Below are 17,390 nucleotides of genomic sequence, written 5' to 3'. Positions count from 1 at the left end.
TTTTGATGGTTTGAGAGACAGGATGACAACCAAGGATGACACAACTTAGAAAGGAAGCAGAAATTTCCTCTGCAAAAACAATGTAAGATTAAACACAAGGGGAATACGGCTTTTGCATTATTCACCCTGCTGCCTTGGCGGAAATGGCTGTGCTGTCAGGGGTCCAGCCAAAATGTTGCTCCTCTTTTTCAAATTGATCATCACTCCTTCTCCTCCTAATCTTACACAAGTGCTTCACAGCAGAATACATCAAAGCCTTCACTGCATAAAAAGGGGAACACAACAGCTTTTGTGAGGGGTCAGCCCGGACTGCCTACCACACATTACATTCTTCAATGGTTGCGTTTCTCCAAACAGTACAGAAACAAATTCATTTATATACTACCTTGTAGAGGACAGCAATTACAGTGTGTATGTTCTCTTTAGCAACAATACTGGAAACAACAAATCTTTCTCTGAGCTGAAAAAAGAAGCAAGTTATGAAGCCATCATTGATTCAATTATGTGTCTGTTACTGCATATACAAGACTGATTAAATTTGTGTACAGTACATAGAAGGATTAAATATCAGCCAAACATTACTTTCAACCCCAATTTTGTATTATATTTATAAGAAAACATTTGTAGAGCTGCCTGATGTCAACCATGCTATTTAAAGTGCACTAAAAATTAATGACAATATTGTTAGGTATAATTAATGAATATTATTTGTGTACAATATTTTATTATTTATTATACCTTAGAGCATGCTTAATAGCTCAAATTGACATATTAAACACTCGCATGCTTTTTGTGAACATCCATTTTTACTCACTGCCCAAGTCTTTTACATCTTTATAATAATTAGAGGACACAGCATTTTACTTGCAACTGAAAAATACACACTTTGTGTAACACATTTGGAAAACATGTCTCTTTACATTCTTTAGTGAGTTATACAGCCTTTTACACAAGGCTAACATCCCTGTCTAACTCTACCTGCTCTGATGTGGCAACGTTTGCGCCAAGACCGCATTACTATGTTCAGGTTTAAAACACACAAGAAAGAAACAAAAAGTCCAACCCACAAGAAAATAGCGGAAATAAAAGAGCCGCCCACAATACTGTAAGATTCAACAGATAACTTTTGATTTGGATGTTGAGTCTGTTTGTTATATAGAAATAGAGCCACTTTTCCTTTCTTCTTGTTAGGAATAAGTGTCTAATTTCACTGAATACTTTTTTAGGTACCTGGCTGTTTGTAAGCCTTACTTCATTATGACTGCTTACATAAATTTCAAATATACCGATGATCAACTATATTATGAACAACTCTCATGAATGCCTCCCACTTATATAAGCAAACCACCTGAAATTTGGTGAGTCTAGCTTCCTTATCTGAGTTAAGGTTGTGAGATAAGGCTCTATGTGTATATCTAGAGAGCAAATGAGTGCAGGAGGCTTATCTTTATTTGGCAATTTATGTGCTTGTACAAATGTAAAGCACCATAAATCAAAGCAGCTGTTCTTAAAAGAATAAAATTGATAATTCTAAAATAATCAATGGAGACACAAAACAAGCAGGAAATATATAGTGCTAAAGGAATTAAGGAAAAAATTAAATGGAATATCAATGAAATGATTACACTTATTACAAAGGAAAAAAATATTACCTTGATCAACATAGAAGAGACCAGTGACAAGGACTGTGTAAGCCAATTTTCCATTAGGATTATTTGGGGAAAGCCATTTTAATTGAACTTCTTTGGGCCCATCAACAGTAGCAAATACATCAATTGTTCCCTGTGGGGAAGCTTCCATGGTCCAAGCTTCTACCTGTAAATTCAGCCATAAGGTCAAGGTTTGTTGCCATGGTTTATAAAGAGGGAAGGAATGAGAAATGCGATAAAAAGAAAAGTTATTTGTCAGGAAAAAACACTGTAAGCATCTTAATTTTGAAGCATTTTACTTTCATTTCATCTGCATTTGCTTGAAGCTGTTCAGCAACTAACATACTTTATACAGAGACACCTGTAAGGAACAGGGAACAAGCAACTGGGAAAGAATAATTCATTTCTTAAAAACACCATTGCACCTCATGTGGGTGAATGATCTCAGCTTAGCATTAGTGGAGGAAGCAGAAGCAGAAAACCACAAATTTTTTTTTTTAGTTTCTGTATTTTAAAAGACAACTGTAACGAAAATGCATTTAAATGCTGTAGCAAATTATTACAGATATCTGATAGAGAAAAAATATTCTTTGGAGAGTATTTGTTGCTCCTTGAATTATCTTTTCATTTCACTTAACAGATTTAATTTGCAATAAAAAGTAGGCCTTTAAGAGAAAATAAAATATGATAACTTTTTAATATAAATACTCATTCAATATTATAGAAATCTAGTATTGAAATTTCACAACTGGTAGTGAACAGTGCTATGGAACAAAATAATTTGCTAGTCCTTTATTTATGGCAACAAGTTTGTTTTTCATACATGATTTATCTGGTATTTTCTAAGGTAGAAGATGGTTTCAGACCTTTCTAAGTGCCTCACAAATACAAGTTCATGGGAGTGATAATAAATGTTATTTTTCATGTGCCACACCTGCCATCAAAACAACCAAACATACTTGCTTTGTCCTCGGAACATAAATGTTTTACTCTTTAGCATGTACACTTTTGAAAGCTTATTGTTAACAAGTGCCAGGCTATATTGCTGAGGTGCATCACTATCTCTACATGTGCTTCTATATTCACACACTTATATTTAAGAAAGCTGAGCAGCTGCAGTAAAGTCAACAGGATAGAGTACATGCTTAAAATAAACAACTGCTTCATAGATTCATTGGATCAGTGCTACATTGATTATTTGGATATTTCAGTCAAAAACATTCTTATGGAAGAACTGCACTAAAGTGTGCTTCCCAAGCTAAAAGAATTTCTTGTAGTTAGTTGTGCTGCTAAATGCAGGTACTCTGATCTCATCACAACAGAAACATGGAGAAACAAATTCTAAGCAATTTTTCTACTGAAAAGGATTAAAATATTCTTAAAACAGTATGAACTTACAGCAATATGTACTACATCCTAAACAGCTGCAACAGCTGCATTGTGTCTCTAGCCTTTTCTTTATGACCTGCTATTCTTTTTAGTATAAGAAATATTAATAGAATTAAATGCATTATCCTCCACAGCTATATCTCTGCAGTGTATTTTAACAATACTCTTTTGTGTTAAAGTGCACATTCTGTATATGAACACAAGGCACAGAAAGCCTGTTTCATATTTCTTTTTCTAAACATTACTTTATACACAATTTTGTGATATTGTCAGATGTGTTTATTAATAACTTAAAAAATACTCTATCATATAAATAACACAACAACACAATAGGAATAATATCGTGAAAACACAGTCATCCATCTGAATTGAAAAAACGAGTACTAGCGTGCACATAAGCTAAAGACCTGAAATTTAGGTTTATTAGCAGTGGGTTGAGGTGACAAACATTTACATCTATTTACAAGGTATTTTCAAGAGCTAACACATTTCAAAACCAGCAGATTTTCAGATCTCCTGAATTCCTCAAAACAGTTTATTAGAGGTTACACTATTTCTTCATAATCCATGTTTATATTTGCATTTTTAAAACCAAAAAAAACCCCAGTTAGAACAGACACAAAAACGTTATCTTGGCTTTACTAGAAAGAGATTCAAAATTAGCATTTCTTAATTTACATGTTACCAACCTGCATCTCACTTAAATCAATCACTGACAAAAATAAACTAAATACAAACTATCTAATATTGAAACACAATAGCTGCTAATGCTTTCATAACTGATTTAAGATCTTCAGAGCCACCTTCAGAAACATAAGATGGAGCAATCCCATATTTAGGATAGTCACATAACACTCATTCATCAATTAGGGCACATTAAGCACAGGACCAGCAACAAAAATAGATGGAAGCATATCAATTTACTGCTGGAAGATGTTTACTCGACTATTTAAAGACAAAACATGTGGGTTTTCTTTTTATTCATTTTTTTTTAAAGTGTTGGATTTATTTTGTACTTGATACAAAAATCTTTCAAGAAATCTAATGAAGATGCAACACTTAAGTGAGCCTAAATAAAGATGTTGTACTTCAATTCCTGTCATTAGAGATGGATCACTAGTGTCGGAAAACATTTTGCGTACTAATCATGGGATGCAGATGAGCATCAGATACAAGCGACCCCTACTTTGAACTGTTTGAAAAGTCAAGTTACAAGTCTGCATTTCAGTGGAGATGTAAAAATGTCTACTAAAAATACTTTTTAAAACCTTAACTACTGACATTCTGTTCTGTCCTTTTGACGTCTATTTGATAAGACAGAAGTACTGAAAACATACGTATTTCACCTGTGTGCAAAGTCTGGTAACTACTTGTCTTAAACATCACTACCAACAAAATGCATTAGGTTATTGCACATTGAATACCTTAAAACAAGGTTTGGTTTTGGGGTATATGTGAAGTTGTATAAAATGTACAAGAAAAACTGGCAAAGAGCCATTCAAGCTTTTAAGAGTAAATATCCTTCAAAGTAAAGCAAACTATAAAATGTTTAATGGCTATAAGTCTAGCCTTATTCTAAGATAGATGATGTTACCAGCATTTGAAAGAAAGCAATCTTGGAAAGAATACTGGAAATGTGACTAAGAAATTATATCATAAAAATAAAACCTGGAAGTTCTTTCCAGAGCACAATATAGTGATATTACAAATTCTGACAGAAAAATAAACAGAACAACATGAAAAAAAGCTCCGTAATCTTCTGCTTTTTCCCTTTTCTTTTCTTGTTAGAAAAATGAAAAGTACACACATAAAGCTGAATTAAAGAGAAAAAAAATTAGATCACAGAATTAACATAGGTTTCTTTCTCAGTTATGCTTGAAAACAAAATCAAGCATAGTAGATATTATTCCAGCTATTCATCAGCTACAGTACTATGAAATCATAATGGATTTATCAGTTCACCTACATGTCTAAAAACCTTTAAAAAAATAGAAAGGCCTCAGAAGGCTTGTTTTTCACATGTCAGATTTAATACTTCTTTTTTCTCAAATCCTGAACAAAATAGGCTTTTGTACAAGACTGTTAAAATATGTCAGTATAATATTCTGATCACACACTTGCATTCAAAAGATATTTATGAATAACTATATTTTCCTTGCTCCTGTTGCCACTTCTGGCTTCTGCAATTCTCAAATTAACTTCCGTCCTTTCAGTCAGGCAGCTAGAAATTTGCCCATTACTGGAATAGTAATTCTTTCTTTAGATATGTCCTTATAAATCTGGTTAAAGCACATCTGCACCTTTCAAATATATTAACTCTTTTTAATGTCAATAATATGTGTTTCAGTCTCAAGTTTTGCCTTTCTTTCACTGTACTCCTGTTCTGCTTTGGAATGGTGCCTAACAATGACCTATCAAATCCTTAGCAGCTCTTAAACAGGGTTTTTTTTTTTAAATGTCACATTTTGTCAGATGGGGTAGTACTGACTAGAGTGAATCATCACCATTTATTCTGATATTCACTGTCACCTGACATTTACTATGCTCCCAGAATGCAAATTAAGGTACTCACCAATGGACCCAAAGCACAACCTTTTGCAGTACACGCCTGGACTCTGAAGGAATGCAGACTCCAAGGAGCAAGTCCATCAGCGTAACAACTTAGCTGTGATGAATTTTGCATCAGAACACCATCCATATACAATCCATAGGTAGTAATAATACCTATAAAACAATGTGATAGCACTCAATATCTAAACAGCTACAGAGCTTAGAAGAAAACTAACCCTACAGACATTAGGGTGGTAGTAGTAGCAGTACAGTCAAACAGTTTATAGTGAAGCAAGTGTTTAGCAGGACTGTGTATACAACACTTAGAAGAAACACATCCTCCCATCTTTTACTGTTGAAAACGTTGCAAGTGGATTGCACCTTTTGAAAACAACTGTATTGTTTCAAAGACCATCCCTTAACAAATTTGTTTCTGAATAGCAGCTAACATCACCTTGGAATCAGGAAAACTGAGGCAATTGCAGCCTATTCTGCATATGCCTGTCTACACAAGAAGTAGAGAGACAAACAAAACCATGTCACATCTTGACAACTTTGGACTTAGAAAAAAGATTGTGATCTACACTATAATTGAAGCATAGAAGGACAACTTAGGCCAGTGCTATAACTAAGATAAATCAGGAACTGATGGGTGGAAGTGTCCTGTCGGGAAAACAGTTTTACCCACTTTTCTAAACAAAACCACACATAAAACAATACTGATAGCTGTTTCTTTCTAAGTATGCTGTAGAAAAAGTCCTGAAGTAAACTATTATTTACATATTCAAACTAAAGAAAGAAAATACATTTTCAAACTCAAAACAAATATTAGCAAGACTTTTAGATAGATGAGAATGGCCCTGGTGTAATGGGCTAATACTAACTCCAAAATTGCAGATGATTGCTTATCTCACTTCTAAGAAAACCTAAATCTATTCTTCCAAAGGTGCATGAAAGGATAGCATGAATCCTGTATAGACTGTACATACACAGTGTTTAGAACTGAATAAACTAAAGACTAAACTTTACAGATTGGCTTAGATTTTGGAAGTTGAGATTGCAAAAGAATGGTTTTTTTGTTTTTTTTTTCAGGGCTATTCCTCCATATTTCTCCCTTCTGACTATTCTCCTTTTTTAAAAGCTATATTTAAATCTTAAGGCCAAGAAATGCTAAGCTATAGGGTGCATTAGAAGTGAGTTCAATTCAGAGGATGCCTTCTGATCTTCCCATTATAGAAAACATCTTTGTATTGTAAAAATATATCGCAATTCACCTTTCCTTCACTTTAAACTGAATTGTTTGAAACTACATTGAGGAAGATACTGTTTGAAACTGAGAAAAGATTTTCCCCTCTACTGAATGGAGAAATGCTTCGTAAATAAATACACAACTGTTTCAGCTGAAGACTATTGAAGAGTTATACTTCGAAAGTTATATATGACAAAACAATGCAGAGCTGCGTATGGTGAAGCGATTCACAGATTCCTCAATTCTAGAAAAGTGAGAGGCTAAACTCAAGTCAGAGACCTGTGTGTGGGAGGAAGTCCTGGTAAATCTCACATTATCAATCCTACCATGTTTGAAAGGCTTCCTAAAGCAAAAGTCCCTCAGGGTTCTGTGTCTAGTTGCTTGTAAAGCAAGGGCATTAATGGTTGATATTTGCCCTACATCAAATAAACAAATTATACTATATAATTTGCATCAGAACATCATTTATATATATGGTACATATATATGTGTGTGTGTGCATGCATAGATATATAATATATATAATATATATAATATGTATAATATATATATAATACATAATATAATATATATATAATATATGTTAACAAACATATTTATCTCATAGTAAAAATGTGAACACTGGCATTAAAGATGTGTTTTATAGGAAAAAAATAAACCAACCAACCACCCAACCAAAACCTCCTGAAGTACTTTTAGTATCTATCTCAGTAGCGATAACCCTTTACAGGAATCAACAAATCATTAATTCCTTTCTGGTAACAGCACGAATCATAATGTGATCATCTGATATTAACATTGGTGTCATATGTGCCTCTATGGGATCCCCACTGTAACCAAGTGTTCATTAACTGGACAAGTATTTTAAAGTGTTCCTAAAGCCACAGCACCTTGCAGCATTCACAATCTGAGGAGCAGCTGGTCAACACTGTGAGCTTTTTTTCTCTGATGGAGAAGATTACAGAATGAAAAGAAAGAACAAAGTACATTTCAGAACAAAAGAGCTCATAGTCTGACTTTGACTTTGAGATGGGAAGCCATTTTTCTGAATTAGCTGATAATTCTTTTCGGCCAGGGATAAATAACTTAGCCTCTCTATTTCACCACTCTATGTTTCCAAAGCATACTGAGAAAAAGTTCAAAGTCGGCCCAAATATTACCTACTTTTTAAAGACTTTATAGATATGCCTGAAGTTTACCATCCATGAAGTATTGCAAGGTATAGCACATTTTTGTGTTAAGCACATTGCTTTGTGAGCAACACATAGTCACCATGAAAAGACGTAGTTTCTTCATAATTATTAAGTCTAAGTAGCTAGATTAAATATTGGTTTCATTTAAGACAAAATCTCTATTGACTATAGTACAATTATGTTTCACTTAAAGAAAACAAACAAAGCAAATAAAGCTTAAACTGAAAAAAGCTACACACACTTCCATTTTTCTTCTTTCTCTTCCTTTCCTGGGTAAGACCATATAATCTGTCAATGATATTCTAAACATTAAAGATGAAAAGAGGCTTTGAATCTAAAGTACTACAACCATTTCACTCTTCAGGTACAATCTAGAGGTCAAATCTTAGGACAACGTACTTTTATCTACGTAGATTTTACTGACTACAAGCACAAATCTTCTCTCACAAGCACAAGCACTTTCAGGAACAAGTCCTGGATTAGTTCACTGAATAACTAATTACCATGCCTAATATTTCCCATACAAATTCCATATAGCCTTGGAAGATACAGTTCAGATCAAGACTTAATATTATCTATGACTATACGGTAAGACTGTAATAGACATGTTATAAAGAATATATGATTCTTTATTGAGACCACTAGAATAGTGGGGGCTCAAAACAGAGTATCTGATGCTACATGTCATTTCACAGAATCATAGAATGGTTAGGTTTGGAAGGGAACTTAAAGATAATCTAGTAATCATTTCACAAGCCTCTCCATATCTTACCCTCAACTAAATAGTCAATATCGCTTATATTACACTATCCATGTACGTGACAGAAATAGAGGGCTCTGCTGTGTTTTTTTCCCCACAATGAAGAAGGGATAGTAGGATCAGTTCATGACATGAACTATTACACGTAAAATTATTCAGATTTTAGCCACTGAGCCACATATATGATCTTTCTGCCTTCCATTCTCACTCCCCCCAGCCACATCCTTTCCCCTTTTTCCTTCCTCTTTGTCTTCCTCTAAGTTTTTGCCACATATGGAATTTTGGATACAGGGTTAGAGGGTTTTTAAAGAGCTAGGAGGCAAAAACTTCCAATATGACTCCCACATAAAGAATCACAAATTATTCAATACATTATTTAACAACAGGTGACATACTGTTATTTCTTTCTAAAAGCAATGTAAGACCTTACAGAATATTAAATATATGTAGCTTTTACAATTACCAATTTTGGGGGGATTATTTAAAGTGCCTTGGAGTGAAGTTTTACAAGTAGGATATGCTGTGCCACACAGTTTAAGGTGAGGAAAAACTTGCAGGGGAAAAATTAAAATTCATGTAAAACCACTGTGAGAAATAATTTATATATATGAATATGATAAGACAATGGAAAAAAAATCTGTTGCTTTAAATTCAGTGATTTCTGTCTATATAACATCCTCTGTTGTGCTTTAAGCTGTTATATGCATGATAATAAAATCAAGGTAAATTCCAACACCACATGATACTGTGCAGTAGTGTTAGAAATGTAAAATCTTCCCAAAAGTTTTATACACACATATATTTCACAGTGGAAAGCATTTCTAAACTAAAGAAAGTATGTTATTTAACTTCCACAGCCATGGAAATGTACACTTTCAAAAGGACTGCGTATAACACAAATCTAATATTACTTATCAATTAATGTAAAAGAAATTAATATTTTATTGGAAGGTGAAATCAATGTCCTAGACTGATATTCTCCAAGAATGCCTATTGCTCAGCTCACTTGTCCTGGAAAACATTAAACAATGAGATGCAGTACATGCAAACTATCAAAAGGGAGCACTTTTGAGCCACTAAAACCATAGGATAGGCTGAAACCCCACAATCTCCTAGCTGCAGACAATGATACTATCACAGGTATTTTATGTGCTAAAATGATCATTAAAAATTAAGCACCACATATAAGCTGCCATTTAGAATATTAATTTACCTTTACTAATCATCTTTTTAACTTGAGGCTAGGAGAGTTCACTTACCATTCGGATGCTCAGGCTTAGTCCATGAGATGTTAAAGGAGTCAGATGAATATGACTGGGCTTTTGGAGCAGGAACACCTTCTGGTGTACTTTCATCTGTTATAGCTGTGCTAGCTTCACTTATTGAACATCCACCTGCAGTGCAAGCCTTAAAATACGAATTGAAACAAATAAACATATTTTAACATAATGCCAATAATTTTAGCAATGCTTTTCTGTGAAGTTTTAGAATTTTTACATATTTAAACTAAGTCTGTGAAGATACTTTTCTTAGCATAGATTTGTTTACTTCTTTTCTTAAACAACAAGATGTGCTACATATGATACTGAGTTTTTAGGTAGAATTCAGCTAAAACATTATACTAATGTCTCACTTGCAGCATTTCGCATTTAAGTGTGAGTCATAATTACAACTAGTTTTCCACTGCTTTTGTAGCTGCAGTAAAAAAACAAACAACCAAGAATACAAAAGGTATCATTTACAGCGCAAAACTGCTGGAATTGACTGAAAAGCTCTCACAAGTTCCAGACACAGAATACACTGACCAACTATCAATGCACTGAAATTATCTCGATGAACAGTCACTGAGAAAAACATGCCATTCAGACAGTCCTGCACTTCATGAAAGCACACAGAGTGATGTGCAGGTGCAATTAAAAGAGTGAAAAAACACTATTATAAATCAGTATGTAACAGTTATTATTACATGTTTATGAACAATAAAGTCAAATCCTTTGTATTTCAGTTACCAGACAAGAAAGATGGATTACACTACTTTTATTTTTTGCTTGATTAAGAAACAGTACAATATGCAAAAATAAAAACAAGCTTTTAGAGTTTCACATTTTTTCATGTAAGACTCCACAGCTATGGTCCTTACATGTACTGGTTTTCCAATTACTTGCACTAAGATGTGTGAAAAAAGACAGGAGTTCTTACAGAAGTTAAAAAAACCCGAACAAGAATATAGAAACTCTGTACTGGATTTAAAGATTCCTTAGTTTATTGTTTAGTTTTATTGTTTAGAAATAAAATAAATCAAAACCCAAACTCAACAAAGATCCAGATTCAGACATACTTCTAATTAAAACCTATGGAATCATCTCTTTTTTAGGAGTTGCTCATGTGCTGAAGTGTGTGCTCTGGATCATCTGCACATAAAGGAAATATAATGTTGTACAGATCTCCAAGAATAAAATGCTTCTTTCAAGCTAGTATATTTTATTTGAAAGGATTAGCTTCAATTTCCCATTTTCCAGTGTGTTTCAAATCAGAGAGCAGTCAACATCTTTCCTACCCTGCTCCAAAACTGTATGCTAACGATTTACCCATGAGTAAAAGTAAGAACTGTTTGTAAATGAGAGGCTATTTTATATACCAAGATTGTGCTGCTGTCACTGGAAATTACACTCCCAACACAACTACAGATTGTGTTCAGTCTGGGCTATCTAATAAAGATGAAAGAACGCAACCTCAGTTTTGGGAACATCTGAAAATGGCATTTACTTTAAACATGATAGTGTTTAAAATAGTCAGCTTAGACAATGCTCAGATAATTGTTAGTATTTTGATTAGGAAAATATTTAAGAACATTATCCTTCCAGAAAATGCAAACTATTCTTCAAATTATTTCACTTCTATTGGCTTAATGAAGAAGCTGAAAACACCAGCTCTGGAAGACCTCTTCTTTGCACACTCCTTATTAGCTTGTTAAACAAGTTCCACTGAGTTTTCCTCAGCAGTGGAGCGCTTTTTCATTCAAGGGCTCAGTAACAGCAGCCTTCCCATTTATTTATTTCTTGAATTTCATGAAACTCAATTTGTGTACCCCTGAAACTTGCTGGGGAATGAAGTGTCTGACTCTTCTAATAAGAAACCGTAAAAGAAAGCTCATCTACACTTTAAACAGTGGGTTTTTAGATCAGTGTATCCAAATAGACTGGGCATTGCTGCGACCATCACATGCAGTAATGCTTAAAGCCATGAAATCCTACACCTAGATAGAGCCCCACTGTGCCATACTAAACTTCATCGAGAAACAGATTTGAGGCAAATTTTGCAAAAAATATCTAGGCATCAAGAGAGCCAAAAGACAGATACAAACCAGATAACAAGACACCACCCAGCAATCCTCCGTTAGCACCAGAGCTGGCTTAGACACAAAACACAGCCATGAAGAGATCAACTAGATTAACAGTTGAATCACAAAAGCACTCAAATCATACAAATGGGTGCACCACCCTGGCTAATAAACGCAGTCTTTCAGCTTTTCATTTGCTTTCAGACTGGCCTGGCTCACACCCATCCATCACACCCATCCATCTTAGAGCATGAACAGTGCAAAAGCAAGTTCCTTTGCACTGATCCATGGAGACATGACTTTAAGACTTCTCAGCTGACTTTTAGAAAGAAGCATTCGATTTGCTTATAAAAGTTGTTGCACTAGTTATGAATACAACTGCTACATATTAAATGGCAGGAATATATTGTAAAAACTGGTAAGAACATACAAAGATAGACATTTTGTTAACTTAGTGTACTTATATTAACCTGTCATACAAAAGCTAAAGCCAGCAGCCTGTGAGGTGCTGACAGTTCTGCTGATGAGGATCCCGATTCCTGTGTTCAAAGCAGCAACTTTTGATGACTCAACTTAAAATTTCCCACGTAAACCAAAGCCAGTTTTTGAATGGATACAAAACCAAATTAGTATTACCTGTGAAACAAGGGAAAGAAAAAGGTTCAAGCTGATACAACTATTTCATTCTAACCAAAGAAAGCGTTAATTCCCAGTGCTGAAGGTATTCTATTGTTGTCTTTACTTTAAAAGTTTTATTGCAATTCCTATTAAATTATATGTGAAACACTAAATATTTCAATTTTTTCCAGGTATGTGTGCGTGATATGGTTTTGCTGCATTTGATGTAGACATTTGTACATACTGAAACTTTGTAACTTGTAAATCCCTAACATGAAATTCTTCTCAAAGTAGTCTGACAATTTCTAAATACAATGGATCCAAACGTTTTAAGAAAGCTATCACACCTCAGAGATAATGCCATTTTTAGAGCTGCAAGGACATTTAGGTCTTCTAACCTGCCTATCACAGATGATTGCATTTTGTCCAGGTAAATCTGGTTATCACCCTCACCAGAAGACATTATCTTTTCTTACATTCTGGTTACCACTGATGCAATGCAAATATTAAAAAAAAAAAAAAAAAAAATCAAAACTATCAATCAAATAGAAAATAAAAATATAAACATCAAAGATTCCTAAAAATGTATTCAGTAACTTATGGAAAAGCTGCACAACATGAAGTAAAAACAAAGTCCACACAACACCTGTTTTAACCATGTTCCAAGCAGAGCCACCAAAAGAAGCAGTCCCAGTTGCTCTCCAGATCCTAGCTGTTAATTCTCCCCTGATCCTCTCTCCTTGTGCCCCCACACACAGGAGCTGGGCAGGAGCACGGAAGAGCTGTCACACAGTGAAGGACAGCACAAATTCTTTTGATAGTCCCATTTTTATGCTAAAAGGCATAAAATGTCTGTTGTAGTACTGCCCTAGTTTTGGATCTCGTGCTATTTTATATGCTATACAATTTACTATGCTGAAATATCTAGGCACAAATGAATTAATTTCAACATGAATCTAAGCTTTAATTAGACTGAATATCCTTGCTTTTTCAAGTTCAAGTCATCTCCTTATCATCACCTGAAGATAGCTTATTTTTTTTGTGGTATAATATTTAGAACATTCAAGAGCATGCTAAGAAAAAATGAATGCATACCCAGTCTACATAAATGTAAATTTATTCATAATCAAGAGCAGAATACTTTTCTATGGCATTTATCAAAGCAAATATCCTTATATAGGTATTGTTATAAAATGAACAGTGTGCTTAAAACAAGGGACAATCCTGTGCTTTTATACACATTTTCAAGTTTGTTACTGTACTGAAGCTCTTCTATTTCATCATAAAATAACACTAGTAAGAAAGTTATGTAATGAAAACATGAAGGACTTTTATACTGTTTTAAATAAACAAACTGCTGTTTTATACTGAACTCTTTTCCTTTCTGCTATTTCCTTCTACATACAGATTTTATGAAGAAATAGCAAATTATCATGGTACAAAATGTGACAGACTAATCAAATACAAGAAACTATTGGATATAAGTTTTTAAGTCTTTCATATAGTTCTGGTAAATTCTCTGTTAGTTAATCCTTGAAAAAACTCTGTGTTTAAATTATAGACATGTTTTTTGAGGGCCAGTTTTGAAACAAAACACTTGTTGTTCAGGATGGCTCATCCACCTTGGTTTCAGAAAGATGTTAAAGAAAGTGGATGCATGAGCCATTAAGTATTCAAATGTTAACCACATCAGAGTAATTTTCACTACTTTACACCTCTACTACACATCTTTAAAACTTACAGCTAGTTTTATGAGGTATTCAGTACCCGGGAAAAGCTGATGAATAGTAAAATCCAGAAAAAGTTCTGTGCTGTTATAGATTACATTCCACTTTGTAAAATTCTGCTCATTTTTGGCAATATAAATCATATAGCGATCTAGGATTCCATTTGCTGCTACTGGTTCTTTCCATCTGCAAATGAAAGCAAAATATGATTAAGACCAGCAAAGATTCAGACCATACTGAAAAATGTAATGCTTTGTTTAGGGGACTTTTTGGGGTTTTTGTAAGAATTTGAAAACATAGTTGTGTAACCATGAAAATAAGTCAAAGGCATACCTTTAATATAGCATTCGTACTCAATAGGTAAATGATCACAGTAACACACAAAGCAGGGGCTACAAAACAGGCTTATCACCAGAACATATCCTGCACTGAAGTTTTTCAGAGGCTATGCCCATATGTAGGTTATACTGATTGCGTAAAGACAAAATGGAAATTAAGTTGGCAAGTGATAATCAGAAGGTTCACAGAACCACTAAACTAATCACTTCTATGCATTTAATCATAATAAATTTAATTTTATGTCACAAACCCTTCCCCTGATTGAACTCACTGGAATTCTTGAATAAACTGATGCACTATTGTGTTGTCAGGAAAGAAGAAATCATAACTTACTGTACATATATTGTTCTAGGATCCAAAACCGTCAGGACTGGGGCATCTACATGAGACGGTGGTAGCTGTGCTGTAAACAAGGTGACCTGGGAACTGTTTGTACAGCCAGCAAGAGTGCATGCAGTGAGCAGAAACTGGTGCGGTGTAAAAACAGCTAAATCTAGGGGGAGGAAAGGAATATTAGTTTACTTTGTATATTAATTTCACCTTTTTTTTCTATAACTATGAGAGGGTAGTGAATTCACAAAATCAAGAGAAAGAGGAACCTGTACGTCTCAGACATTTCACGTTTGTCCCAGAGGAGTGAATAAGTATTTGCTGTTTAATAGCAAATAACTGCAAATTTTAACTATTAACAGGTCTATGGGACAGGCTTTGGTTGAGATGACCCCATTGTACAGTACATTTACACTTAAGTGCACATCACCTAAACAAAAAGAAAGATGTTAGCCTCTCAGGTGCTATGTACAGCACCTCTACAGTGGCAAATGAACACCTTTAAGATGATTAAATCAAATCAAATTAATGGAAAAACAAGTATATGTTTATTAACACAGCCAGGTTGGATTTTGTTTAAAAATGTGACATATGGTACATGAATGTCAAGCAACAATACATACAAGCATTCACTTCATGCAGATTTCATTATAAGCATGAACACAAAGGAAACTCATTGTCACCACGACTCATACCGGTCAGTTCTTTCTTTGCCTGCCTTCAGCTGCACGAATGACAAACATTTGTAATATGTATTTCACTAAAGACAACCTGGCTAACGCTATAGCAATACAACTATTAAATGGTAATTTATTATGAAGCTATTCCAATTACAGCAGAAAATTGTGACTAAAACGTAGCAACTTTGCTGAATAAATATTCTAAAAGCTCTTCAGCCTCATATATTCTTCCAAATACTAATAAAGGAATGTTTGTCAGAAAAATTAATGTAGGAAAGAAATGCAGACATAATTGTCTAACCTTTTTCTTTTATTTTTTATATTAAAATACAAATCACAGAATTTTAATGAGCAAATCCTTTAAGAAGGAATTTCTGATTGAGCTTTTGGCAACAGTATTAAGGTATACGAGCAAAATGCAGATGTTATAGATAGACATTTTAATATGCCAGAAAAGTTGTGGGTTTTTGCAAGACACAACAAATGCAGGTGATCTCAGAGCCAAATAATATCAAGTTATCATTTTGTGTAAAAATACTGATGAGCACAAATTAAAAGATCGATGACAGAAACATCACTAAAGCAGAAATGTTATAGACCCAAGTTCTTTCTCATTAGTTTCCCCCTCATATAATGTCCCCAGTGCCTGCTGGAATGGAATTCTTTCTGATTTACTCCACTCTGTGTGAGGAGAGAATGAACTGGTACTATTGAAAAGGCAGTATCATTCAGTGGTGTTGCACTATAGAGCACATGGCAAAGTGTGAGTTAAAAAAAAGCCATAAAAAAAAAAAAATAAAATTGTCAAGTGAATGCCTGTAACACAGTGACATGCTTAATCAACATAATGGGACTGATTCTACCAGGGTTAAGCAGTGCTTATGCGGGTGAGAGAGGGAAAGCACACTCCAGAGCAGGTGCTCAAGCTGGCTCAGCAAGTGGAGAAAGTAAACTCCACACGCTGTACCAATGGTATTGCCCTCATTAGTGTACACTTTCCTGCATCCCTTCTTCCTTGCAGCTGCCGTCTGAGAAGTCACAGAAAGTACAAATGGATATGGAAGTCTGTGATACAAGTATCAGATATTCCATGTTCCAAGCATCAGGTATTCCATCAGATATTCCATGTTCTGGGTGGGCAAGCAAGTGATGAGGAGGATTTTACTTTTAGCAATCATAAAAGGAACAGCTGAAAGCAATCCATGCACCTATTTAACTAATATCCTTGTAAATAATGAACACACATTCTTCTCTGAAATGAAACTATATTGTGTGGCTTCACTTAGCAGGGCAAATAAAACACACGAGAAGGGAGAAGAGAAAAACAAGTGGATCTCTTTTTCCATTTATATGTGGTGAACACTGTTTTCCTTGTACACAGATTTGTGATGGCGGTTGGGGAGAGGTATTTTTCTCTCCTTTAAGGAACTGGTTTTTAAAATAGGTAGCTTGTACTGAAACCCAGAGTTCATGCACACAGCAGCTGGTGAGACTACTTGCATGCATAAGAGTTTCTGGAAATATCTAGTTAAATTTGACGAGGGAGGAACTTTGTCAAAGATTAAG

General features: G+C 34.4%; 1 protein-coding gene across 1 annotated transcript in view; it reads right to left on the bottom strand.

Moving 5' to 3' along the window:
* Positions 1–17,390, bottom strand: part of USH2A (usherin) — a gene marked incomplete at both ends in the record, with an annotated part of 378,822 nt that overhangs the window by 168,194 nt on the left and 193,238 nt on the right. The window contains 5 exons of the mRNA XM_080614877.1: positions 1,653–1,815; positions 5,611–5,762; positions 10,050–10,197; positions 14,490–14,661; positions 15,148–15,307. Coding sequence (XP_080471003.1) covers positions 1,653–1,815; positions 5,611–5,762; positions 10,050–10,197; positions 14,490–14,661; positions 15,148–15,307 — 795 coding nt within the window. The remainder of the gene's footprint in view (positions 1–1,652; positions 1,816–5,610; positions 5,763–10,049; positions 10,198–14,489; positions 14,662–15,147; positions 15,308–17,390) is intronic.

Source organism: Psittacula echo (assembly GCF_963264785.1).
Source record: "Psittacula echo genome assembly, chromosome: 4".
Taxonomy (NCBI): Eukaryota; Metazoa; Chordata; class Aves; order Psittaciformes; family Psittacidae; genus Psittacula; species Psittacula echo.
Note: the sequence above shows the minus strand (reverse complement) of the source record. Positions and strands in the feature narration are given on the sequence as shown.